The sequence below is a fragment of the Theobroma cacao genome, chromosome 6 (genome assembly GCF_000208745.1).
Source record: "Theobroma cacao cultivar B97-61/B2 chromosome 6, Criollo_cocoa_genome_V2, whole genome shotgun sequence".
Lineage (NCBI taxonomy): Eukaryota > Viridiplantae > Streptophyta > Magnoliopsida > Malvales > Malvaceae > Theobroma > Theobroma cacao.
Genome location: NC_030855.1, coordinates 2,805,627 through 2,832,196, shown reverse-complemented (window position 1 = coordinate 2,832,196; position 26,570 = coordinate 2,805,627). Strand labels below are relative to the sequence as shown.

At 35.5% G+C, this 26,570-nt stretch overlaps 3 protein-coding genes across 4 annotated transcripts in view; 2 read left to right on the top strand and 1 right to left on the bottom strand.

Moving 5' to 3' along the window:
* LOC18595349 (topless-related protein 1) overlaps window positions 1-7,958 on the top strand; it is a 9,658-nt gene extending 1,700 nt beyond the window's left edge. The window contains exons 6-27 of the mRNA XM_007023258.2: window positions 346-523; window positions 610-736; window positions 886-995; window positions 1,125-1,290; window positions 1,409-1,518; window positions 1,608-1,686; window positions 1,774-1,847; window positions 1,935-2,030; window positions 2,110-2,205; window positions 2,322-2,449; window positions 2,579-2,813; window positions 2,893-3,051; window positions 3,131-3,238; window positions 3,429-3,575; window positions 4,935-5,045; window positions 5,162-5,341; window positions 5,487-5,615; window positions 5,695-5,790; window positions 6,072-6,260; window positions 6,341-6,507; window positions 6,972-7,246; window positions 7,646-7,958. Coding sequence (XP_007023320.2) covers window positions 346-523; window positions 610-736; window positions 886-995; window positions 1,125-1,290; window positions 1,409-1,518; window positions 1,608-1,686; window positions 1,774-1,847; window positions 1,935-2,030; window positions 2,110-2,205; window positions 2,322-2,449; window positions 2,579-2,813; window positions 2,893-3,051; window positions 3,131-3,238; window positions 3,429-3,575; window positions 4,935-5,045; window positions 5,162-5,341; window positions 5,487-5,615; window positions 5,695-5,790; window positions 6,072-6,260; window positions 6,341-6,507; window positions 6,972-7,182 — 2,896 coding nt within the window. The 3' untranslated portion in view covers window positions 7,183-7,246; window positions 7,646-7,958. The remainder of the gene's footprint in view (window positions 1-345; window positions 524-609; window positions 737-885; window positions 996-1,124; window positions 1,291-1,408; window positions 1,519-1,607; window positions 1,687-1,773; window positions 1,848-1,934; window positions 2,031-2,109; window positions 2,206-2,321; window positions 2,450-2,578; window positions 2,814-2,892; window positions 3,052-3,130; window positions 3,239-3,428; window positions 3,576-4,934; window positions 5,046-5,161; window positions 5,342-5,486; window positions 5,616-5,694; window positions 5,791-6,071; window positions 6,261-6,340; window positions 6,508-6,971; window positions 7,247-7,645) is intronic.
* LOC18595348 (topless-related protein 1) lies at window positions 8,165-13,097 on the top strand. Of its 2 annotated transcripts, XM_018123326.1 has the most exons (10): window positions 8,165-8,815; window positions 8,918-8,998; window positions 9,179-9,325; window positions 10,531-10,641; window positions 10,768-10,947; window positions 11,170-11,298; window positions 11,378-11,473; window positions 11,776-11,964; window positions 12,045-12,211; window positions 12,695-13,097. In XM_018123326.1, the coding sequence occupies exons 2-10, from the start codon at window positions 8,996-8,998 to the stop codon at window positions 12,906-12,908; spliced, it is 1,236 nt and encodes a 411-aa protein (XP_017978815.1). In that variant the 5' UTR covers window positions 8,165-8,815; window positions 8,918-8,995; the 3' UTR covers window positions 12,909-13,097. The 2 variants fall into 2 exon arrangements, with proteins under 2 accessions (XP_017978815.1, XP_017978816.1); XM_018123327.1 differs by lacking the exon at window positions 11,170-11,298 and having other exon boundaries at window positions 8,166-8,815.
* Window positions 14,545-24,104, bottom strand: LOC18595347 (F-box/LRR-repeat protein 13). Its single transcript, XM_018123482.1, has 16 exons — window positions 23,964-24,104; window positions 21,991-22,285; window positions 21,780-21,908; window positions 21,470-21,677; window positions 20,995-21,141; window positions 20,450-20,524; window positions 19,930-20,001; window positions 19,126-19,197; window positions 18,689-18,760; window positions 18,535-18,606; window positions 18,205-18,276; window positions 17,487-17,558; window positions 16,654-16,797; window positions 16,248-16,319; window positions 15,375-15,521; window positions 14,545-15,283 (listed from the first exon to the last, which is right to left on the bottom strand). The coding sequence occupies exons 2-16, from the start codon at window positions 22,186-22,188 to the stop codon at window positions 15,099-15,101; spliced, it is 1,737 nt and encodes a 578-aa protein (XP_017978971.1). The 5' UTR covers window positions 22,189-22,285; window positions 23,964-24,104; the 3' UTR covers window positions 14,545-15,098.

Here is a 26,570-nt window from a genome sequence, read left to right as displayed (position 1 = left end):
CCCCCCCCCACCCCTATTTAGCAATGTACACTATTTATGTAATGAGCTCACAACTTTCGCAGGGCATTTAAAGTTTTTTTATGGCCCGAACTTTTGCATTTTAATTATTTATATATTTTCATTTGTTACTTCATTTTACTAGTTGGGTTTCTGCCATAAAAATTGGATGGGAAGAATGATTTGGCCTATAGTCTTTATAGTGCCAAATTAATATGTTTCTTGTCTTCTTTGCATAACCAGCATTTGCTGCCCTTTTTTAGTTATTACTGGCACTGATGTTTTTAATGAACCCAAGTTATTCTTGTTGTGGTTTGAGGGGACAACTGATTTCTTGTGCAATTACAGCTTGAATTGGCAGCATCAACTTTGTAAAAACCCCAGGCCAAATCCAGATATAAAAACCCTCTTTGTGGATCACTCATGTGGACAGCCAAATGGTGCACGGGCACCGTCACCTGCAAATAATCCACTTCTTGGATCCTTACCAAAAGCTGGAGGTTTTCCTCCCCTAGGTGCTCATGGGGTGGGTATCCAGCCTAGATAGTAGTATAGCCAACTCTCTTTCCTCTTCTATATCCTTTTCTTAATGTTCTTGATTTACATGTTCAGCCTTTTCAACCTACACCAGCACCAGTTCCAGCACCCCTTGCAGGTTGGATGTCAAATCCTTCAACCGTAACTCATCCAGCAGTTTCTGGTGGAGGAGCTATTGGTCTTGGTGCTTCTTCAATCCCAGGTAGCTTGTTTGTTTGACTTTATTATTATTTTTTTAAAATATTCTTCTTTGTCACATACCTCTTTAAGTTTGTTTTAGTATGTGGCTGGTATCATTCCTTCTTCTAGTTCTTTTTTTAACTTTAGGCATGTTTCATTGTTGATTTATAGCTGCATTGAAGCATCCAAGGACTCCTCCGACTAATCCATCTGTAGACTACCCACCTGGGGACTCTGATCATGTTTCCAAAAGGACAAGGCCCATGGGGATTTCTGATGAGGTACTCTGATTTTACTTCAATTAATAATATATATTCCTGCTGTTGGCTTGGGCATCTAGTGGTTATGACTTATGATTGTGTCTTTCCTGCTCCTAGGTTATTTTACTGATCTTTGCTCACTTTGTGTAGGTAAATCTTCCTGTCAATGTGCTGCCGGTTACATTTCCTGGCCATGGTCACAGTCAGACTTTCAATGCACCCGATGATCTTCCAAAGACTGTTGCAAGAACTCTAAATCAGGGTTCATCTCCTATGAGCATGGATTTTCATCCTAAGCAACAGACTCTACTTCTAGGTCTGCTATACTTGTGTATTTTTTTTATTTATAGTCACATTTGGTTTATTTCTCTTTCTGGCTGCTGGTTCTTCTATCTTGGAAATGGAATTCTGAGTATTCTAAATACAATGAACAGTTGGTACCAATGTTGGGGAGATAGCATTGTGGGAAGTTGGTTCTCGGGAGCAGCTGGTTTTAAAGAACTTCAGAGTTTGGGAACTTAGTGCTTGTTCAATGCCTCTGCAGGTTTGTGCCTTCAAGTGTTGTTTATCGTACTTGCTATCTCCATGCTATATTTAGACATACTAAAACAAAACTTTTCTGCTTGAATTCAGGCTGCTCTAGCCAAAGATCCTGCTGTCTCTGTAAACCGTGTAATTTGGAACCAACCCCACCCTGAGGGTTCTCTATTTGGTGAGATGGAATACATTAGAATTAGTCAATGTTTAATCTGCTATAATGGAAATATTGATTTACATGCCGTACCTGTTTGAAAAACAGGAGTTGCTTACTCAAGGCACATTGTGCAAATTTATTCTTACCATGGTGGTGATGACGTTCGGCAACATTTGGAGGTATATATTAGAGCTAGTTATCTTGGATTCTTCTTAGTCCTTGCTGAAGTTGAGTTGCCTGACTGAAATTGATATTTTCTGGTCTAGATTGACGCTCATGTTGGTGGAGTAAATGATCTTGCATTCTCTCTTCCAAATAAGCAACTTTGTGTAATAACCTGTGGTGATGACAAGACAATTAAGGTTTGTTTATCATTTTACATGGTCGGTACTTGTGCTAGGAGAAAAGTTGCTTGTCCTGGCTAATGTCATTTTGTAATAGGTGTGGGATGCTAGCACTGGTGCAAAGCAATTTATCTTTGAAGGTCATGAGGCTCCTGTTTATTCTGTCTGCCCTCACCATAAAGAAAACATTCAGGTAAGGATATTGCTTTATTGCTTTAGAATGTTATGCATTTGACGCTTGTACTGTGAGCATGTTCCTATGTACATTCTTCTTCCTGACGTGCTTCCTTTTTAAATTTTCTGCCTCAGTTTATCTTTTCAACAGCTGTAGATGGAAAGATAAAGGCATGGTTGTATGATAATATGGGATCTCGGGTTGACTATGAAGCTCCTGGTCGTTGGTGCACAACCATGGCCTACAGTGCTGATGGTACAAGGTTAGTTCGCTTGCTTGCACCATATTCAGATGTATTTATCTTCTGCTAATTGACAAAAATGATCAGGATTAAGGTAGTTTTGTTTGGATTTTCCACTGTCCCTTCTGGTTTGGTGGGTGGATATTGTAGGCTGTTCTCCTGTGGCACCAGTAAAGAAGGGGACTCATTCATCGTAGAATGGAATGAAAGTGAAGGGGCTGTGAAGAGGACATATCAAGGATTCCGGAAGCGTTCTTTGGGTGTTGTGCAATTTGACACAACTAAGAATAGGTATTTGGCGGCTGGTGATGATTTCTCTATCAAATTCTGGGATATGGATAATATTTCACTGTTGACCAGTATTGATGCCGATGGAGGTCTTCCAGTAAGTTCATTGTGTTCAACTAAGTTTTATACCATTTTGAAGATAGGAGCTACTTACATTTGTCTTTCCTAATTCCTAGGCTAGCCCACGCATCCGCTTTAATAAGGATGGCTCTCTTTTGGCTGTTTCTACCAATGATAATGGGATTAAGATTTTGGCGAACTCAGATGGTATGCGATTATTGCGCACTATGGAAAACCTTTCTTATGATGCATCAAGAGCATCTGAAGCCCCAAAGGTAGTATTATTACCTCATTTAATTTCATTAGCAAACCTGATGCTAAATTAAATTGTCTTATGATGTGTTTTTTTCTCAGCCTACTATAAATTCAATCTCCGCCGCTGCAGCAGCAGCGGCAGCAGTAGCTGCTACTAGTGCTGGAATTGCAGACAGAAGTGCCTCTGTGGTTGCAATTGCCGCAATGGTCTGTTAGACATGAGTGTTCTTTTTTTTTATTATTAATTTTTTTAGTTTTTTCATCATCAACATAAAATTTTTTATCAAATCAGCACTTCAACATCATTTTGCATTACGGTTATGCTATCATTGTTTCTCCTTTCATTAGTGGAGCTTGGGTGCATGACTTCGTGATTTGTGCATTATGCATTTTTCAGAATGGGGATGCCCGGAGTTTGGGGGATGTGAAACCCAGAATAACGGAAGAATCCAGTGATAAATCAAAGATTTGGAAGCTCACTGAAATCAGTGAACCATCTCAGTGTCGATCTTTGAGGCTTCCTGAAAACTTGAGGGTAACCAAGGTAACGAAATTTCACATTAACTTTGTGCTTCGTAGACTTTCTAACATGCTGGTAGGTTGACTACTTAATTATATTTGTTGTCCTGCCAAGTAACTGGTATAGTTTTTCCTGCATGTTTTGGCTGTTTCACTGACACTTACTCTTTAGCCAATTTGATGGTTTTCATGATTCTGCTTTAGCTACTTTGCTCTTTCACGTGTCTAGTGATCAGCAGATTCTGATTGCATTATAAATAAACTTAAGCAATACCTTGTAATTCAGAGGTGTGATATTAATTAGTTCTCAATTATGGATTTTAGTTGAGTACTATCCTTAGAAAAAGGCCTATAGTATTTATAATTTGACATTTTTGTCCATATTATATACTTGTTACCATTTTAAAACTACCTTGCATTTTAGTTGAGTACTATCCTTAGAAAAATGCCTATAGTATTTATAATTTGACATTTTTGTCCATATTATATACTTGTTACCATTTTAAAACTACCTTGCATATCTAGAAAAAAATCTCCAAGTCTTTTCACTTTTATCTTTGGTTGGATTTTAAGAAATCTGGCCATTTAATATATCATTGCTTTGCTGAGGAGTGTCATGCTCTGAATTGTTTTTCCACTGAAGGAAACTGTCTAGGATTCTGGTTTACGCTTATGTTGATCTCTAAGGAAAAGAGTAGAGATTGAAATGAAATGCACTTTTGAGAGGAGTAGCAGATCATGCAACCAAATGTTTTAGTGCGATTATATCCAGCTTGACGAAATGGATGCATCATGTGATCCCTACTATCTTTAATCCTGTATTACTAAGAAGTGGATGAATGAAGATCAGACTAAGTAATTCTTGAGTAGTTGAATGATCTATTAAGATATTTAGAAGGTAACTGTAAATTTGCATCACATTAATGCTACATAACATCACTTAGTCCTAGAAGATGTATAAGTAGATAGAGCCTAAATGGTTTCAAATTGATTATCCTGTATCTGTAAAGAGGCTGATTTAAAGTTCTGGTCTAGACCTTGTTTGATGGTGACCTGACAATGAGGTTAACCGGTCCTAGAAGATTATTAATTTAAAGTCAAATTGTTCAATAAATGCCTGTGACATTTGCATAAAATGCGCTCTGTAAGTGTTCAGAAATCATACACTGTTTTTCAGTTGTTTCTTTTTTTATAGTGCACCTTATCCCTGCTAAAATTCCCATTTATGGAACTCGCCTTTTTTTGTGATAATGATTTATGACTTGAATGTATTTTTGGCCATTCACTCTGATGACGATGAATTCAACTTCTGAAATTGAACTCCATCTGATTTATCTCCTTTATTTGGGCCCCATCTTATCAGCTTTTCCTGTGGTTATTTCAGATATCAAGGTTAATCTTCACAAATTCAGGTAATGCTATTTTGGCATTAGCATCAAATGCTATTCACTTGCTTTGGAAGTGGCAGCGAAGTGAACGTAATACAATTGGCAAGGTAGGAGGAAGGATATCAAATTAGTTTCCACTCGTCATTCGCAAACTTTTTTGTCTTACAAGAATATTTTGAAACGACGTGTACCGTAATGGTTATATTGTTGCTTCATTCTGTAGGCAACTGCTAGTGTACCACCTCAGTTGTGGCAACCATCAAGCGGCATTTTGATGACAAATGATGTTGCTGACACAAATCCCGAAGAGGCCGTGCCTTGTTTTGCTTTATCAAAGAATGATTCTTATGTAATGTCAGCATCTGGGGGAAAGATTTCCTTGTTTAATATGATGACATTTAAGGTAATCCATGACTGCTGGAATGAGTTTCCTTTTTCCATTTTTTCTTTTCATTTATAGTTGGGACAAGAAAGATCTTCCTCTCCCTTTTCCTTCTCTCTGCATTTGTCAATGATTTAAGCATATGATTTTTTATTGACACATGCAGACAATGGCAACTTTCATGCCACCGCCGCCAGCAGCAACTTTTCTTGCATTCCACCCACAAGATAATAATATTATTGCTATAGGCATGGATGATTCAACAATTCAGATATATAATGTCCGTGTGGACGAGGTATGATGCATGTTGTGGACATTTAACTCTCATTTGGAGAAGTAACAATTGTTATTTATTTATCATTTTCATCATCCAGGTGAAGAGTAAACTTAAAGGCCACTCCAAAAGAATAACTGGCCTGGCCTTCTCTCATGTACTGAATGTGCTTGTCTCATCAGGAGCAGATTCTCAGGTATTCATTTTTTATTTTACATGCATGCTACAATGAATTAGCTTCCTCTGAGTTTTATTTCTGTGACAGAATTTGTACATGGCTAGATTACGTGATTTGTTTCTTCCAATGAATCTTCTTGGTGTTGCCTTAGTTGACTGCTCCATGATAATGAAGTTTCATCAATTGTTTGCTGCTTCTGGATTCCTTAGCTAATTGACCGATCAATTAGGAAGTTGCAGTATTATCATCCATAAAAAATTGATTTTGGTTCATTGATCACATTACCATTCTTTCTCCAGCTTTGCGTATGGAACACTGATGGATGGGAAAAGCAGAAGGCCAGATTCTTGCAGGTTTCAGCTGGGAGGACCCCAATGGCACAGTCAGACACGCGAGTACAATTCCATCAGGACCAGATACATTTTCTTGTTGTACATGAGACTCAGCTTGCAATATATGAAACAACAAAGCTAGAATGTGTGAAGCAGGTAGCTCTATATTGTTGTTTGATTTGATGTGAAACGATATCATGTTGCTTTGATGTTCTAATATTTCTTCTTTGTTTTAGTGGGTCCCACGTGAATCTTCTGCACCAATAACTCATGCAACATTCTCATGTGATAGCCAACTGGTATATGCCAGCTTTCTAGATGCAACTGTCTGTGTGTTTAGTGCTGCGAACCTCAGACTACGTTGTCGTATAAATCCTTCTGCTTATCTTCCTGCTAGTATCAGGTATTTTCCCTCCTTTGCTTGACTCAGGTATTTGGTTTTGGTATGATTAGACGGTCTTAAAGCTTGGTTCAAGCATAAATTTTGGGTACAAAGTATTCAATGACATGCACACTTTGATGCACTGGATTGCATGTTGCGGTTTTAAATTACAAAAATCTTAAAAACTGTTGGAAGAGGAGTATGATTACATTTTGCCGTACAAACTCTAGTCTAGACTTGGATTGCCTTTAGCTTTTTTTGTTCTCTTTCTCCCTCTCTGGTATCATCAATGCAGTTTAGTGTTTGAAGCTTGTGTTATTAGCGTAGGCTATATGGGGTATAAGTCAATCCCAACTGTAATTCATGTGCAACTTTTATTTGCCTCTCAGCTTTACAAGTTCTCATTTGAATTTAGAATGCTCTCTACCCTCCCCATCTGCGATAACCGTTCTTATTTAAAGATGGTGTTTTCCTCTATGTTGCAGTTCCAATGTTCACCCACTTGTAATTGCTGCACATCCATCAGAGCCAAATGAATTTGCATTGGGACTCTCAGATGGCGGGGTTCATGTCTTTGAGCCCCTTGAATCTGAAAATAAATGGGGCGTGCCTCCACCAGTTGAAAATGGGTCGGCCAGCAGTGTGGCAGCAACACCTTCAGTTGGAGCTCCGGGACCAGAACAAGCCCAGAGATGATGAAATGGCTGCCTGAGCACAAGTTCTTTTATATGCTTGGCTTGCATGCCCGTCCCTAATTTAGGTATGCTTTTCCAGTATCTAATTTGTTAAGAACAGTATTGATGAAAGAGAGACATCCCAAACTAGTTGATCCAACACCTGGGTTGTTCACCATTTCCGAATTAGAGCTGAATTTGGGTCATTGTAACAGTTGGTGGTGCTTATTGAAGCAGCAGGACAAAACCCTTTTGGTTTGTCTGGTTGCTTAACTAGAAGGTAGCAGTGCCCAATTGATAATGACCGTTACAAATCTCTTTGAAGTTGTATTGTAATTCATTTTGTCTAACAATTATGAATTTGGGAATTGTACCAAGTTAAGCCTCCCACCTCCTAGAAGGTTAATATAAAATTTAATTTGGCAGTTGCTTTCTTGCTGCTCTCTCCTTACTTATCCAATCTTTTTCCTTGTAAAATTTTGCAGCTTGACAATCAAGATATGTGATCTGAGAACAATATGCAAAGATGTAGATTTAACATATTTTGTCAGATACAATCTAAGGTAAATGTCATACTAGTATTTGATAGTTTCAAGTGTTTTCTTATGCCCTTTTGGAGGGTAGAAATTCTTGGAAGGAAGGATTTTCTTTGCTGTTGTAGTTGTTTGTCTTCTATATTCACCCCCCTCCCCTTCCCTTTTCCATAAATGGCAATGTTCTTTTTATGTATAACATTTACAATTTTCACAAACCAGTGTTCTCTTTGTTGTCATCAACTTTGGCTGGTGACCTTTTTATTGTCCAAGGATTCGACAACATAGTCCTTTGCCAGTTTGTTTTTGGGATGCTTCATGTCAGACTCAGTTGTAGTATCTGAACAAGAGAGACGGTATCACTGCAGAACAAGTGTTGTAGCATACCACGACGGCATACGATCATGAAACTCCGGTCACGAGCTAAATATAATTGAAGTAAATATATATATAAACATAAAACAAACAAATGTCTGGGTTGGGACGTGATGAAACCCATTGGCATCCCTATAGAGTCTGCAATGAACCAACAAGGCAACAGAGGGGCTTCAACAGTAAGCCTTTGATCACAAAGCATTCAACACCCAACCCCTGCATTCGTCCAATTAGGCCTTAGCCTCAAACAGTTGGGATTGCCCAACCATTCGCCAGCGCGCATCTTCATAAAAACGGTAATGGAGCAGAGAAAAAGGTTAGGAAACAAAGCCTCATGTGCGTTTAACACGGAATGTATATTGCATGCCATCCATGGACGAGAGCAGTACATGATATACTGTTCTTATACCCTCCAAATTCCAAAGTCCAAAGTCCAAAGAGTATTTTCTCCATTCTTCTATCTATCTGGCGCAGCCCCTGAAGGGATCATTTCAGAATCACCCTTCCATTTATTTACGGAGTTTGTTTCAGGCTTGCTTCCATGGGAATCCTTTGTTCTGGACCCGAGTTTGTATCACCTGCAATCACCCACATCTACTAATACATCAAACATCTACTTCACCTTTTATAAACATAGATAGCTGTCTCCCAATCTCATAGAAGTTATTTACAGAATAACCACCCAACCATAAGAATTACTCAGGGCGGAAGTTCACCAGACTAGGGAGGTTAGCTGAAGCCCCCAAGGTAGTGTTATTACCTCATTTAGTTTCATTAGCAGATTAAAATTTGCTATACAAGGTCCAGATGCTAAATTAAATCTTGTCTTCTGATGTGTTGTTTTCTCAGCCTACAATAAATCCAATCTCAGCCGCTACTGCTGCTGGAATTGCAGACAGAGGTGCCTCCGTGGTTACTATTGCTGCAATGGTTCGCTAGACATGAATGTTCTTTTTTTTTTTTTAATTTTTTTCATCATCAACATAAAAAATTTGATCACACCAGCACTTCAACGTCATTTTGCATTATGGTTACGTTATCATTGTTTCTCCTGTCATTAGTGGAGCCTGGGTGCATGACTTTGTGATTTGTGCATTATGCTTTTTTCAGAATGGGGATGCCTGGAGTTTGGGGAATGTTGAACCCAGAATATCGGAAGAATCCAGTGATAAATCAAAGGTTTGGAAGCTCACTGAAATCAGTGAACCATCTCAGTGTCGATCCTTGAGGCTTCCTGAAAACTCGAGGGTAACCAAGGTATAGAAAATTTCATATTAGCTTTGTGCTTCATAGATTTAATAACATGCTGGTAGGTTGACTAGTTGATTATATTTGTTGTCTGGCCGAGTCATTGGTTTGGTTTTTTCTGCATGTTTTGGCTGTTTCAATGACACTTTGTCTTTAGCCAATTTGATGGTTTTCATGATTCTGCTTTAGCTACTTTGCTCTCTCATGCGTCCTGTGGATTGCATTATAAATAAGGAAACGTAAGCAACACCTTGTAATTCAGAGGTGCGATATCAATTAGTTCTCAATTATGGATTTTTGCTAAGTGCTATCGTCAGAAAAATGCCTCTAATATTTATAATATGACATTTTTGTCCATATTATTTACTTGTTACCATTTTAAAACTACCTTGCATGTCTAGAAAAACTCTCCAAGTCTTCTCACTTTTATCTTTGGTTGGATTTAAGAAATCTGACAATTTTAAGATATCATTGCTCTGAATTGTTTCTCCACTAGAGGAAACTGTCTAGGATCCTGGTTTACACTTATGTTGGTCTCTAAGAAAAAGAGTAGAGATTGAAATGAAATGCACTTCTGAGAGGAGGAGCAAATCATGCAGCCAAATGTATTAGTGCGATGACATCTATCTTGACGAAATGAACACATCATTGTGGTTCCTACTATCTTTAATCCTGTGTTACTAAGAATAGACGAATGAAGAACTAACTAAGAAGTAATTCTTTAGTAGTTGAATGATCTATTAAGATATTGAGAAGTTAAGTGTAAATTTGCATCACCTAAATGCTACATAACATCACTCAGTCCTAGATGATGTATAAGTAGATGTAGACTAAATGGTTTCAAAATGATTATTCTGTAACAGGAAAGATGCTGATTTAAAGTTCTGGTCTAGACCTTCTTTGATGGTAGCATGACAATGAATTAACTGGTTCTAAAAGATTATTTAATTTGAAGTCAAATTATTTAATAAATGCCCATGATATTTGCATAAAATGTGCTGTCTGTAAGTGTTCAGAAATTATACACTGTTGTTCACCTGTTTCTTTTTTTGTAGTGCACCTTATCCCTATCAAAATTCCCCTTAATGTAACTAGCCTTTTTTGTGATAATGCTTTATGACTTGAATGTAATTTTGGCCATTCACTCTGATGACAACTTATTCATCTTCTTTATTTGGGCCCTATCTTATTAGCTTTTCCTGTGATTATTTCAGATATCAAGGTTAATCTTCACAAATTCAGGTAATGCTATTTTGGCATTAGCATCAAATGCTATTCACTTGCTTTGGAAGTGGCAGAGAAGTGATCTTAATTCAAATGGCAAGGTAGGAGGAAGGATATCAAAATAGTTTCTACTCATCATTGTGAACTTTTTGTCATACAAGAATATTTTAAAATGACTTGTACGGTAATTTTTACTGTAATAGTTATATCATTGCTTCAATCTGTAGGCAACTGCTACTGTACCACCTCAGTTGTGGCGACCTTCAAGTGGCATTCTGATGAAAAATGATGTTGCCGGCACAAATCATGAAGATGCTGTACCCTGTTTTGCTTTATCAAAGAATGATTCTTATGTAATTTCAGCATCTGGGGGAAAGATATCCTTGTTTAATTTGCTGACATTTACGGTAACTCATGACTGCTGGAATGCATTTCCTTATTCTATTTTTTCTTTACATTCCTTTACATTTATAGTTGGGGCAGGAAAGTTCTTCCTCTTTCTCTTCCCGTCTCTCTGCATTTGTCACATTTATAGTTGGGGCAGGAAAGATCTTCCTCTTCCTCTTCCCTTCTCCCTGCACTTGTCAATTATTTGAGTAAGCATATCATATTTATATTGACACATGCAGACAATGGTAACGTTCATGCCACCACCGCCAGCAGCGACTTTTCTTGCATTCCACCCACACGATAATAATATTATGGCTATAGGCATGGACAATTCAACAATTGTGATATATAATGTCCGTGTGAATGAGGTATGATGCATGTTGTGGACAATTAATTCTCTTTTAGAGAAGTAGCACTAGTTATTTAGTTACTGTTTTCATCATCCAGGTGATTGCTAAACTTAGAGGCCACTCCAAAAGAATAACTGGCCTTGCCTTCTCTCATGTACTGAATGTGCTTGTCTCATCGGGAGCGGATTCTCAGGTACTCATTTTTTATTTTACATGCATGCTACAATGAATTAGCTTTCCTCTGAGTTTTATTGCTGTGACACAATTCATACATGGCTAGATTATGTGGTTTGTTTCTTTCAATAAATCTTCTTAGTGTTGCCTTAGTTTGACCTGCTCCATGATAGCGAAGTTTCATCTGCTTTCTCCCAGAAAAATTGATTGCTGCTGCTGGATTTCTTAGTTAATTGACAGATCAATCTAGGAAGTTGAAGGATTATCATTGATAAAAATTTGATTTTTGGTTCATTGATCACACTAACATTCTTTCTCCAGCTTTGTGTATGGAACACCGATGGATGGGAAATGCAGGAGGCCAGATTCTTGCAGGTTTCAGCTTGGAGGACACCAACAGCACAGTCAGACATGGCTGTACAATTCCATCAAGACCAGATGCATTTTCTTGTTGTAGATGAGACTCAGCTTGCAATATATGAAACAACAAAGCTAGAATGTTTGAAGCAGGTACCTCTTTATCATTGTTTGATTTCTTGTGGAACAGTATCATGTTGCTCAGCTGTTCTAATTTTTCTTCTCTGTTTTAGTGGGTCCCACGTGAATCTTCTGCACCAATAACTTTTGCAACATTCTCATGTGATAGCCAACTGGTATATGCCAGCCTTTTAGATTCAACTGTCTGTGTGTTTAGTGCTGTGAACCTCAGACTATGTTGTCGAATAAATCCTTCTGCTTATCTTCCTGCTAGTGTCAGGTATTTTCCCTCCTCTGCTTGACTCAGGTATATGGGTTTGGTGTGGCTAGTCGGTCTCAAAGCTTGGCTAAAGCACAAATTTTGGGTACAAAGGATTCAATGACATGCACACTTAGATGCACTGGCTTGCATGCTGTAGTTTTAAATTACAAAAAACTTAATACTGTTGGAAAAGGAGTATGAGTACGTTTTGCATTACAAACTCCAGTCTAGACTTGGACTGCCGTTAGTTTTTTTTGTTTTTTCTCTCTCTCTCGTATTATCAATGCAGTTTAGTGTTTCAGGCTTGTATTATTAGCAGAGGCTATATGGGTTAGATCGTTTGCAAATGGAAAATAATTAGTCAATCCTGACCGTAATTCATGTGCAACTTTTGTTTGCCTCTCAGCTTTACTAGTTCTCATTTGAATTTAGTGTGTGTTCCACACTCCCCATTTGTGATAACCTTCTTATTTAAAAATGATCTTTTCCTCTATGTTGCAGTTCCAATGTTCACCCACTTGTAATTGCTGCACATCCATCAGAGCCAAATGGATTTGCATTGGGACTCTCAGATGGTGGGGTTCTTGTCTTTGAGCCCCTTGAATCCGAAAACAAATGGGGCGTGCCTCCACCAGTTGAAAACGGGTCAGCCAGCAGTGTGGCAGCAACACCTTCAGTTGGAGCTCCGGGACCAGAACAAGCCCAGAGAAGATGAAATGGCTGCCTGAGCAGAAGTTCTTTTATTTGCTTGGCTTGCGTGCCCATCCCTAATTTAGGTATGCTTTTCCAGTATCTAATTTGTTAAGAACAGTATTGATGAAAGCGAGACATCCCAAGCTAGTTGATCCAACACCTGGGTTGTTCTCCATTTTTTGGAATTAGAACTGAATTTGGGTAATCGTAACAATTGAAGCAGCAGGACAAAAACCCATTTGGTTTGTCTGGTTGCTCAACTAAAAGGCAGCAGTGACCAATTGTTAAAGACAGCTACAAATCTCTCAGAACTTAAACCTCCTAGAAGGTTAATATAAAGGGTTTAATTTGCCAGTTGCTTACTTGCTGCTCTCTCCTTACTTATCCAATCTGTTTTCCTTTGACAGTTATTGCAGGTTGATAATCAAGTTATGTGATCTGAGAACAATAAGCAAAGTTGTAGATTCAACACATTTTCTCAGATACAATCCAAGGTAAATGTCATATTATTTAATAAATGACATTTTCTTTCTCTGTTGGAAGCATAATATGCAATTGAAGTCCAATTACGCATTACTTTTTTAGTTAACTCTGTTTGAATTCATCTCAATCTTTTTATATTTACTCTACTATGTTTGTCAACTTATAATTCTCGACTCAATTTTTTTGTAAGTCCATCTCAATCTGCACATTGGATTATAATTATTAAAATTCTATTTCGATTCTAGGTTCGACACCAAATTATAGTTTTTAAAATTTAATTTTTTTAACAATTGTGCTTTGAATTCACTTTAATCTATTTTGTTACCCTAGATTTCATTTTAAAAGCTATTCTAGTACGGAGTTATTATTTTTAAAACCTAATCCAGATCTTTTATGAAATTATCATTTTTAAAATCTAATCCAAATTCTTCACCAAATTACCAATTTTAGAATTATCATTTTTAAAACTTAATTCGGGGCTCAATGTTCAGTGATTATATATATATATATATATATATATGGAAATATATTAAAAAATAGATTCTTATAAAATGAGATTATCTAATCGACACACCGATTAATTTAGTAATTCCTTCATACACTGGAGAAGATTAGCGTCGGATCTAAAGAGGAACTCTGGCTGGTTAACTTTCGAATAGCACCTGAATATTTTTGGAGCCCCTGTTCCAACATTAACTTTAACCCTAGTATAACGCCCAAAGCTCTGCTGTTAAGGAAAAGGAGACACCGACTTTATATGTAAACCCTGATATCCAATTTCCATTTTCATCTCTAATTGTGCCGCCTGCTGCTGCCATGGCCCCGTTGCCCTTTTGCACTGCCATCAACGTTCAGCTTAACATACGAATGCTCAGGTTTTTCCCAAGCTATCAAAGCTTCCTTCTTCATTACAAGAGGACCCCAAGCCTCTTTTGCTTTGTTGCCATGCATGGTGAGACCAAACAAACAGAAGCATGAAAGATTGTTAAGTTTGTCCTATACCATTAAAACCACAGGTTACTCAACATATATACTTTCCAGCATCCAATGTCGAAGATCAAGACTGAAAAAACTACCATCAACTAGGCCGGGAACTACCTGCAGACATACATTCTTTGAAGGTCTACAGTGTCTTACCGCGTGAAGAATGCCATATATATATATATATATATATTTTAAAAAATAAAATATAAAACATAATATTTATATTAATAAAAATTTAAAACTAAAATATTTTTTATATATATATACACCGAGGCTAAGACACTCTCCAGAGTAAAACCCACCCCCAGACCCCAAATTTTCGAACAAAAAATCTGTGGGTTGGGACTGGATGGAACCCGTTGCCATCCCTGCTTCAACAATACCATCCACTTCATTCCTCCCTCCACTTCGCCCAACCATTCAATGCCATCCATTCATGAATCAATAGAAACATAGACAACAGCAGTACATGACAAACTGTTCTTAAATCATCCAAAGGATATCTACACCATTTTTTCATCTATTTACCGCAGCTCCTGAAGGGATGATTTCAGACCCTCCCTTCCATCTATTTACGCAGGCTTCCCATAAGAACCCTTGGTTCTGGAGCCGAGTTTGAATCACCTCCAATCACCCATTTGTACAGATACATCAAACATCTACTTTATCTTTTATGAACATAGATAGCTGTCCTCCCCTCTAATAAAAAGCTATTTACAGAAATATATCCACGCCACCATAAGGATTACTCGGGGCGGAAGTTCACCAGATTAGGGAGGTCAGCTGACTGAAGCTTCCTGATGTCATTTGCTGTGACCTTGCAAGACTCCAGGGTCAGAGATCTTAAATTCTTCAGTGGCTTTAAATGTCGCAACCCTGCACTTGTTATACGAGAATTTGAAACGTTCAAAGACACCAATCCTGTCAACCCTGCATTTGTATGAAAGTGCACTAGATGTGTCAGACCTCCACAACTTGGTTTGCAATTATAGATAAATGAAGTGTAAAGACACAGCAATACCAGAGATCATCTCCAATGTTTTATCCGTTAGGTTACAGTTCTGTGACAAATTTAGCAGTGACAGGGATGAAAGATCTTTAATATTCTTCACACCAGCATCAGTCAATCCTCCACCACATATTTCCAAGGAGCGCAAGTTCTTGAAGTCTATTCGATAAACAAGCAATTAATTTATCTTAAAATGCCAAAATATCAAGTGCATAGTTAGTTCAAATGGTCTTAAAGACCTCTTGTAAGAGCGTGAAACAAACTATAATATCTTAAGACTCAATTGTGAACAAGGCACTTGAGGTAGTTCTATGTTCTACAGCTAGTAGTCCTAAAGCACTGAGGTCAGCATGACAGTACAAAAGCTGATTTAACCTCCACAAGGCCAAAGTAAATAGTGATATCAGAGGCAGAGGATACATATCGTACACGGAAATAGAAGGGGTTCAAAACTATGTTATATGGACTCTTCACTTTACCCTAACGTAGTATGACATTTGAATCCTGAAAATTAATGTAAAATGGTGTAACAAACATAATGCACATGCGGACACTTACTCGTCTCTGACATCCTATCTGTGTCCATATAACATAGGTCCAAAATTCTCAATATAGTGGTACTTGACCATTCAGAAAGACTAGTATGACTCTACGCTTTACCTTAATGTACGGGTATGACACTTGGATCCTCAAAATTTATGTAAAAGACAGCCAAAAACAAAATGTACTTGTGTCGGAAACATACCCGTCTCTGACATCCTATCCGATTCCATATAAAATAGGTCCAAAATTCTGAATATTTCTTGATCATTCAGAAAGACTAGTATGTAGAACATTCTACTTTTTAAAAGGAAATTCAAAATACTCAAGTGTCATATATCATACTTCGCAAATAATTTGTCCCAGAATCAGTGATACGAGCTCCAAAAAGATCAAGATGAGTCAGTCCAGTCAAACCTGTCTCAAGAAGAAAAGAAAAATACAAGCCATTAAATAAATCTACAAATTAGAATGTGCTTATTTTATGTGTACGATTTAAGGAAAAGCATCCTAAGGTGCTTGCTAAAGCTTAAAGATGTAATGTTATGGTTCTTTGCATATCTAGAGCTTTAAAATTACATTAAGATCAATGCTTTTCTGATAATTAACTTTTTGACCAGAAACAAGTGCATATTACTTCGCAATCACTCATTTTAGAAAAATAAAAATAACTATTCAAAGAATTGAAAGAAGCACTTCGAGCAAATTTAAGGCAAAATCGGCCTTGACAATCCCTTCTGTATAGACTTACTTGTAAGAGCTGCAAGTCCAGCATCAGTGATTTGACGAGCATCCAGGTTAAGTGATTTAAGAGATGACAATCCAGACAGTTTTCTTAAACCACCATCAGTAACTATGGTAAATGACAGGTTTATACTCTCCAGGTTTCCCAAACCTACAAGGAGTAAACCAATAAAAAATTGGATGATCATGTATAAATAACATTAGATTCAAGGATGTATCAATATGCATATTAAGGTTCCTTAGACTACTAAATAAACATGGTGATTGCTCTCTCACAACTTTAAATCCTCTCTGTTAATCGACTTCCCACAGGTTTCTCTCTTGCGCATTATAACGCATGAACTCGTGTCAAAAGAGAAAGAAGATACACCTCTCAATCCTCTGTGTCAAAAGAGAAAGAAGATACACCTTATACTCCTCTCTTTCACAGATTAGTTAAAATAAAAATCAGTTAAGTAATAGCAAAAAGCTGGTATCATCCACTGGAGAGAATCATTTCACCCACATTGATACCATGTGTTCTTCCAAGCCAAAGGTTAATAAGTTTAATCCAGTGAATGTTTTAAATTTATCACTGTTGTATGAGAACTCCACCGCCTATAATAGCCCTGTGATACTTGTACCACCAGTTTTTAATATGATTTTCATCACTGCCAAGAACCCTCTAGGATATATATCATACTGACATCATACGGTTATTAATTTTGTAAAAGTTCCCTACTCTTAATAAACCTATTTCAGAATTGAAATTCATCTGAGCTTCGAGAAGCCTTCTAAAGAAGGATACAAGATGGGGGCAACGGCAACAAAGAATCAATTAGAGACATGGTGAATATCTACCAGAAAGATGGCGAAGGCCATTGCTTCCAACTTCAGTATCAGACAACTCCAAACATTTCAAACGTTGAAGACCTAAACACACAAAAACAGTAATATGCAAATATCAGCATTATTAAAAGTTGATGGTTTACTGGAGATGAAAGGTATACAGTGAAGAAGAAATATATGATGACAATGTTCTCCCAATACCAACAGAAGAAAAGCAAGCAAAGGAAGGTAGGAACCATTTAGTTAAATTATTTCTACTTAAAAAATGAAGCAATTTTAAACTTTCAAAGCACTTAATTCTTTTATAACCATATACTGAGCATGATTAGGCTCCAATGAAATATTGGTGCATATCAACTAAACATTGGCAGCATCTTCACCATATATCAAATGCGAACATAACATAACTAACAAGGCAATCTGATAAAAGAAATCCCAAAAAGTAAGACTAAAATATTCCAATAAACTCATTCTAGCCTTTGTATTCCTTAAGAAAACTCTTATAAACTAATTCTACTAGCCAGCAAAAGTAGTTTCAAATATCTTGCAATGGCAACTCCAACAAATTTATGCTGTATCTCGTGTTCTTCTTTTTTCTTTTTTTTTTTTGTCCCTAAGCACACATATATCTTCATGTTTCTATGATCCTCCATGCCTAAATACAGATGTTGCCCTAAATCAGAACGAAACAGAAATTACAATCAAAGGTGATAGCAGTTTAAGCAATGACCTGTCAAGTGAACCAACCCGTCATCACCAATTCTACATGAATCTAAGTTCAAGCTCTCCAAATTTGTCAAACCTGGATCAAAGTAAAAAATAAAAATTAAGGACTGTAACTACCATTAATACAAATTATGTGAGAAATTTCCAATAGAAAAACTATATGAGAAGATCCTTTAATATGTTTCACAAAGAATAATCTCCCATTATTTAGATAAATAATTTCTGTTATATAAATAGCCTCTTCATTATCAGATCGCTATCTAACGGAGACCACATACATAAAGCAAGGATACATAGTTCAGTATTCTATCAAACACGAGAAGAGAGGGAGTACCTTTCAGGTGTACCAAACATGAATCACTGATGTCATTGAAACCCAAATTTACTACCTTCAGATTACCAAGCTCTGTCAAAATAAAAATTTCAATAAATCTAAGGCCAGAATTTTTTAACTCTATGCAATGGGGAAAAGTATGAAACCAACTTACGGGAGAACTTCTCACATCCATCATCAGATAAATTGCATCTGCTAAGATTCAAATATAACAGAGATGCAAGAGCTGTGCAATAAAAGGCCAAGTCAATATCATGTTTAATCTAAATGTATCCAAAAGAACATATACTTAAAGTTGAAATGATCAATTGTTTTGAATATTTTCTCACAATGACATGATAAAAGTTGAAACTGAAAGAGAAATCACGAAAGAAAACACCACCAGGAAGTTACCATACCAATTTCTCAAACCAAAATGCATGAGTTACTGTCATGAGCACCAAAATACTAATATGGGAAAAGGGAAGGGCATGGATGATTTAAATAAAACATCAACTTTTAACAGCAAATGCACAAAATGCAAATTACAGTTCCTGATGGAATCATCAAACATAGAAAATAACTAGTATCATGGATGCCAAGAATATAAACCTGAAAGAGAATCCAAACATGAAGCTGTAACTGGGCAGCCCTCCAAGTTCAAAATAGAAAGCTTTTGCAGACCTGAAACATAATTGAAAAGATAAACAATTTTAAGGAAATAGAAGTTCAATAATTAGTAACAGCCAATTTCAGAATTCCTATAATCTGCTAAAATGTAGAAGAATGCTAAAGCTTTACCTATCAAGTTGAGCAGGCCATAATATACACAAGAAAACCCAATGAAATCACAATGAAGAAATTTAAGAAGTTTATCAAATTCCAAATATTCAGTTGTCATAGGACAAAAATTCAATATACCACCGCTAATATGCAAATGTAAAAGAATAAAAGAAAATAAATCAGCGATTCACAAGAAGAAAAGGACAAAAAAGAGGGAAATTAAAAAAAATAAAGCATGAATTCTGGTTCATAAAACCTATCTAATTCAAAGGTTAATAAGTTTGACTCTCTTTGGGTGACAGAATGTGATTTTACCCAACATTATACGTGCATATGGAAAACAAAATCTTTTGTCTTCCTTATAAATCTAATATCAGCCCCCTCCAATTCAGATTGAAGCCATCACGCTCACCAGCCGGGAAAGAGGGGAGGGTGTTGAGAGGATGAATATTCATTGTTGACTGGTTGAACAACTTCATCTTAACATTCCAAACCATGCAGTACACTTATAAAAACCTTCCACAGTCATAATAGCCCAACATAAACAATCTATCTGTCATAGATGACTAAATAAGTTATCACCCTAATACCAAAATGTAAAGCATGATAGCAAATGAAACAGTAACAAAGTACCTTTTAAATAAGTAATGCCAAAATCTGTGACCTTGCTGCAGGAAATCTGCAAGCTTTTCAAGTTTGTAAGCCCTAAAGTGTCATAAGAGAAGTTAGCCCTGATACATAAAAGTGTAAAGCACATGCTTATTCAATTTAAAGTGTCCTTATTCAAAATGTGATTCATTATAGTAATCAAGTGACCCATACAAACAAACATCCACCAACACCTCATAACAAATTCGATATAGAGAAAAAGAACATAATGATTAACAGGACTCAAAAAGAGAGAGTAGCTTTGAACAAGTGTAGATATCTTTGATTGCCGATTGAAAATTATCAAACAAAGATGTTCCTAACTTAGGTCAATATCCCACAAGTTTCCTTTAAAGGAAGATAAAAGAAATATTTATAGATGTCAAAAAACATTGATATCATACAGCTATATTTACAGGGGAGAGACAAAAGGAAAGAGAGTTAAGTAAAGAATATGAATGTTCTGGAGAACTCTACCAAATGACAATAGCAAGAAAAGAATCACCTGAGAGAGGCTTCATATCAGCATCTGTTATGCAATTACACCATTTAATATTAAGACACTCTAACTTTGTCAAACCTGTAAATTGATAAACAGTGCTAATCAGCCAAATATTGAATATTTGCTGACACAACATCCATAATTAACATGCCAAAATAACAGCCTGTCGAAATGCTCTCTATGCTAACTATTTAAAGGGAAAGATCAGACCCATGACGAACTCATCTCTTTATGCGTTACTCTGTTACTCAAACATATCCACTGCTATAGAGTAACACAATGTAAAACTACCAACTGATCCAAACTCAAATCTACTCCACCACCATGCACCCTTGTACACAGAGAAAGAGGGGGAGGAGAAGATAAAGTTCAGTACTGCCCACAATGCTCTACCCTTCCCGAATATGTTCCTCAGAGGAGCCTTCTGCCTCAAGAACGGTGTGAGAAAGAGATGGCATGAAAAATTCATGTTTAGGGAAACCCAAAATTAAAAGACAAGGATAATCATACAAGTCATAAAGATAACTACCTTCAAAGGAGAAAATTACCTTTAATATGAACAAGCCCCCCATGAATCCCAGGACATTTCTCCAGGTCCAGCTTCAACAAGTTTACCAGGCTAGAGAAGGCAGTCATTCCTTGTGCAGTAATCCCACTGTTTCTCCTAAAACTCAGACTAGTCAAGTCTGAGAGACCTGAAACATTTTATGTCATATACTGGACCATAGAAAGTTACCAAGAAATACAAAAAGGCTGAATGAAATTAAATGAGATGGTTGGGAGGACGAAAAGAGCAAGAAACAAAATGACGAAACAGTAGAAGGATAACCAGGGAGGAAGGCAGAATGTAAACTGAAAAGCGGTTGAGACTACAAAATTCAATTTGGCAAAACCTTAGGCCATACTTGCATGGTTATTTTGCATCACAGGTTGCAGTTACAGTACTTGCTATTTACTCATTTTTGCCTATTACGGGAATTTGGCATTTGAATAAATCAGAATGGTAGAGCATAAAAAAGTTACCACTGATGTGTTGTAGCCCACGGTCAGAAATCTGGTCACAGTAATTTAGATTTAAGGCTTGAAGGTTTGCACAATCTTTGAGATATATCAACCCAGAATCTGAGATATCAGAAGCAGAGAGGTCCAGCGAAAGTAACGATGATCCTTGCGAAGAAATGACGTCCATCCAATTGTCATTAACCCCAGGGTATTCTCCCAGGTAAAGGTCCTATTCCAAAGAAGATAAGACCTCACAATTCAACTAGACTGATCAACAACTAAGTGGAAAAATATTTTGAAATCCAGCTTGCCAAATGTTTTCATCAATTACCTGAAGGGCACAATCTCGAAAAGCTTTAAGAGAAACATCAGTCAGACATTGGGAATTCACTAGTTCATTAAAGATCTGCTGACTTAGATCTCTTGGGAGCATAGAAAATGAACCATAATTATCTATATCCTGCTCATTAACCAAGCTTAGAAGATCAGTTCAAACACAGGAACTAAGGATTTGACACAAGCAAAATAAACGCAAGCTATACCTCCCGTATTTTATAAGTGCACAATTCCATAAGTGATGGGCATTTTCCTTTTCCCCTTTGACTTTCTACAACAGGTCTAGTAAAAGTTGTTGTCAACCACTTTGAACTCCCACTTTTGCAATATCTTCCAGAAACCCCTCTATGTAAACCATCTTCATTGTCCAATTGGTCTCTTTTCCTAGAACAAGCTCCCCCCATTGAGGAAATACCTTGTGATCAATATATGTCATAAAAACTGCAGCAGAACACTAATCCATTCAATTACCAAAAATGAAAACATGCACTTTACTTCACCCTGTAAAAACGAAAGAGTGCAGCAGAATAAGTATTTAGCTGACATCATCATCATCAAAGAACATGTATCACAAATAACAACCCTCAACAATGTTTTGGCTATAAGAAACCAGCATTACTAGACAAAATACTTTGGACAACAGGAAAACCAACTTAAACACCAGAAAGTGCATTTTGTTGATCATATGGAAGATGTCAGTAGCCAACTTGTGTTGATTATTATCACATTTCTACAATGATTGCTTCTACATTTAATGAAGAATCAACTGTGACTGCAACTTGTTACATGTTAACACAAATGTATTATCCTTCATATTTATACTTTGGGTTTCATTTTTTATAGAAGAAAAAATATCTTAGAATTCATGAAAGTGTTCATAGCTGAGGAGACTTTATTTTAAGTTTTTTGAGGGCAATCACCCAAATAAACTAACCACTGCCTGTTGCTTGTCTACATCAACATTAGTTTTTCCTCATAGTGCTCACCTGAATTTCAGAATCCACAAAATCCCCCCCTCCCCCTCCCCCTCCCCTCCCCCCACCGCCTCCAAAAACAAAAAGAAAGCAAACAAACAAAAGACCATACTAAGACTTTATTACTTCAATAAACAGTTTGACAACAACATCACTAAATGTAGAAAAAAAAAACCTTAAAATCACCAAATGTATAATATTATCGTGAGCATTGTCACATATGCAACATAAAATGCACCAGACAATAAGGAACTGAGAGGTTATTTATCTGACAATCATGTAATAATTGATCACTAGTAATCCACTCAATTCTATGTAACTATGAAAACAATTAAAACTGTAAAGAAAATTCATATGATTACCAGAGATAACCAAAACTTAGATTCTTATTGACCCAAAAGGGTGAACAAGAAGAGAATGTGTAAGTCTGAAGTCTGAACCCACCTTTCACAGACACAATCAACTCAATACAATTATTGCAAATATAAAAACTAAACATAACCAAAAGCAGGCTTCTTAAAACAAGATAAAGCCTCCATTCAATAGCTAACTTTTTTCTCTTATTTACCAAACGAAAGCTAATAGTTTCAATTTCACAAATATTATATACTTAGTTTGATGTTAATTCGTTCAACTTTTAGATAGCACTCTAATTAGTTTGATGTTAATTCAAAATAACGGAAATTCAAATTCACAGCGTTTTTCTCTTTAATCTCATCATAAAATCAACATATTTTCTAGTAATTTATTTCACACATTTTTCTAACTAAAAAAAAAAAATCAAACTCCAAGCTACTACTTCAACTAAATTAATTAAAAAAAACAAAAAAGAATATAAATTAAAAATAAATAAACAAAGAGAAAGGTAAAAAAAAAAAAGAAAAGAAATATACAGCGGGGGACTATGAACGTCAACTAAATACTCCGATTTCCGGGAAAATATTTCCGGCAAAACAGTTTCCTTCGGACGAAAACAAATGGTCCGTTTTCTTTCACTATAGAGAAGTCCTTGTTACTATAATCTAACAAAAATGATCTAAAGCTCCAAAAGTCTCAGTTACGCATCGATTTTAACTACAGAAAGCCTCAAATTTTGTATAATTTCTGCCGAAAACATTCATTATCCGTAAAAAACAAAAACAAACAGATATGAATAGCCAAAAAAATTTTAAAACAAAAAACAAGAAAAAATTCTCCATGAGTACCTTAACATGATCAAAGGCTTGAATTGATATTTATACGGAGAAAAATTCACAAACAAGAAAGGTTTTAATCAGTGATCAAAAAACAGAGAAAGTGAGAGAAAACAGAAGCTAAAGGAGAAGTGTGTAAGAGAAACGAGGCAAAAGGAGAAGAGTAATTAGCCAAGAGAAGCAAACGTGGCGACAATCCGAAGCAGAGTCCGGACGAACCGATGATTGACACGTTGGCTTGGAGTTAGGTGCGGTTGGAGTTAGGTGCACTGAAAGGATGATGAGATAAGAAAGAAAGGAGTAGAGATTAACTTTGGTGGGGTCCCCGTCGGAGAAGTGGGTCCCACATTTATTTCTTTGATGAAATAGATTTTTTTTCGGTTGGGTTTATCCAAAGGAATGTAGGGTCCACGTGGCGGGATTTAGGAGATGTATTGTTTTGTACACGCAACGTTTTTTGGGGGGTTCAGTTTATAATTATTATTAAGCTTTGATTAGTTTGTTTAATGATGGGCATTAGTAGTAATGATTAAATAATTAATGATGGGTGATTTTACAGTACAAGGAAATGTTGGCTATTGGGTGTTTAGAGGAGGCTGGTGTCCTTTTTCTCGTTGGTTTTCGGTGGGTGATTGAACATGGTTTTGGACAAATAAAAGTCAATCTGGTAAAATAGTCATCATACAAGTGTGATAGAAATATTAGAACATCATTAATTAAAAAAAATTGAGTAATATATGAAAAAAAAACATAATACTTGAAAAAATTTCTATATTGTTAAACAAAATTCAAATACATTTTTTATTTTTTTATATTCAATTAAGTTTATGTATTTTTTAGTTTGGATCAAATAAATTTTTATAAGTAATCATTGATTAATTATTATTAGTAAAAACAACACTTATTATTTTATATCCATATGACAGTGACGTGGAGAATAAAAAACGGGACATGGATATATCATCTATTATAATATATTAACATGTCACGTTAACACCACATGGTATAGAATAACAAATGATATTTTGACTAACAATAATGAATTAATCATTAATCATAAGAATTTTTTTTACTCAAAATAAGAATACAAATATTTTATTAAATATAATAGAAAAATAAAAGTTTATTTGAATTTTTTTAAATAATTTAAAAATATTTTCAAGTATTATGAAAAGAAAACAAATTTAATCAATACAAGACAATTCTACCAAAACAAAAAATAAAGGAAAAATGCCTAACTTAAAAGATCTTTCAAAATAATTATACTTTTTAAATTGAAATTATGAGAATATTTAATTATTTATTTGGTACTAAACTATAATTAGGTTGTCCCACTTTGATCCTGGTAAGCAGATTACACCTTTAACTAAGTTTGTTATCAAATGAGTAATGTATCCACAAATACACAATCATAACACACCACATGTCTAAAAAATGCCATGCCCTATTTTTCCTTTCTGTCCCTCAATTTTCTCTCTCTTCTACATTTTTTTCTTACTTTCGCTATGCTTTTCAATTGTTTTTGAACTTTTGTTTTCTACATTTTTATTTTTAATTCTCGAAATAAAAAATTTTAAAAAAAATGAAAATGATATGATATTGTTATAGACACATAGCACGTTATAATTTGGTGTTGGATATATCATCCCTTCGATTAACAAAATTAGTCAAAATACAATTTGCTTAATATAATGATAGTAAAAGCACCTAATTGTGAATTTTTTAAAAAATTCGAAACCTAAAAAGCCTTCAGAAAGTTTTCGATAGCCTTAAAACTTCCTTAGTCTCATCCTATTTTTGGTTTCTTAAGGTTTTTGAAAACGAGGGTTTTGAATATTAAATTAATGAGTTTTTTTTTAATTTTATTATAATATCTAAAAGGCTTCTAAATTTATTTTAAAAAATTCAAATTTTGTTCAATCAAATCTTTATATTTTTATTTTGAGTCAAATAAGAACTTATAATTAATAGTTGACTAATTGTTATTAGTCACTTGTCCTTCTATACTACGTGCTATGACGTGATATGCTTACATGTTATAGTAAATGATAATGAGGCATAATTATATTGTCATGTGACATTTTTACTCTCTACGTTAGTGCATAAATTAACAAATGGTATTTTGATTAATAACAATATGTCAATCATAGTCATAAGAGCTTATTTGGTTCAAAGTAAAATTATAGGGACTTGTTTGAATACGATAAAAGAATAAAAAAATTTTTAAATTTTTTTAAATAATTTCAAGGACTTTTAAACATTATGCCCTGACTTTTTCTATAAATTATGTTGATCTTGAGATTTTATGATGGTTTATAAGGTTATGTGTGGTGGTTGATGGGGTCGTATATGGTGGCTTATGAGTGTGTGTGGTTGTTTGCTGGTTTCATAACAAAAGTTATTTAAACTACATGGACCTATTTTTTCCTTAAACCTTAGTTATATAAATTTTTGAGATTGAAAATGCAATAAATATTTTCTAAGCCTTAGTTTAAAACAATTTATTAATAGAGTTGCTACATCTTTAATATTTGTATTTATAATTTATCTACATATTTATCTATTTATATATGATTTATTTATAATTTATATCTATATTATATATATCTATAATATCTA

Bases quoted from the DNA above. Each gene is read 5' to 3' on its own strand.
- LOC18595347 (XM_018123482.1), bottom strand. From the start codon at position 22,188: ATGGGGGGAGCTTGTTCTAGGAAAAGAGACCAATTGGACAATGAAGAT. The intron at 21,142-21,469 runs GTAACTTTTTTA...AAAATGTTTCAG, and splicing joins TGGGCTACAACACATCAGTG to GTCTCTCAGACTTGACTAGT. The intron at 16,798-17,486 runs GTAGATATTCAC...TACTCCTTGTAG, and splicing joins TGGCCTTCGCCATCTTTCTG to GTTTGGGAAACCTGGAGAGT.
- LOC18595348 (XM_018123326.1), top strand. The intron at 9,326-10,530 runs GTATAGAAAATT...TGATTATTTCAG, and splicing joins AAAACTCGAGGGTAACCAAG to ATATCAAGGTTAATCTTCAC. The intron at 11,965-12,044 runs GTACCTCTTTAT...TCTCTGTTTTAG, and splicing joins AGCTAGAATGTTTGAAGCAG to TGGGTCCCACGTGAATCTTC.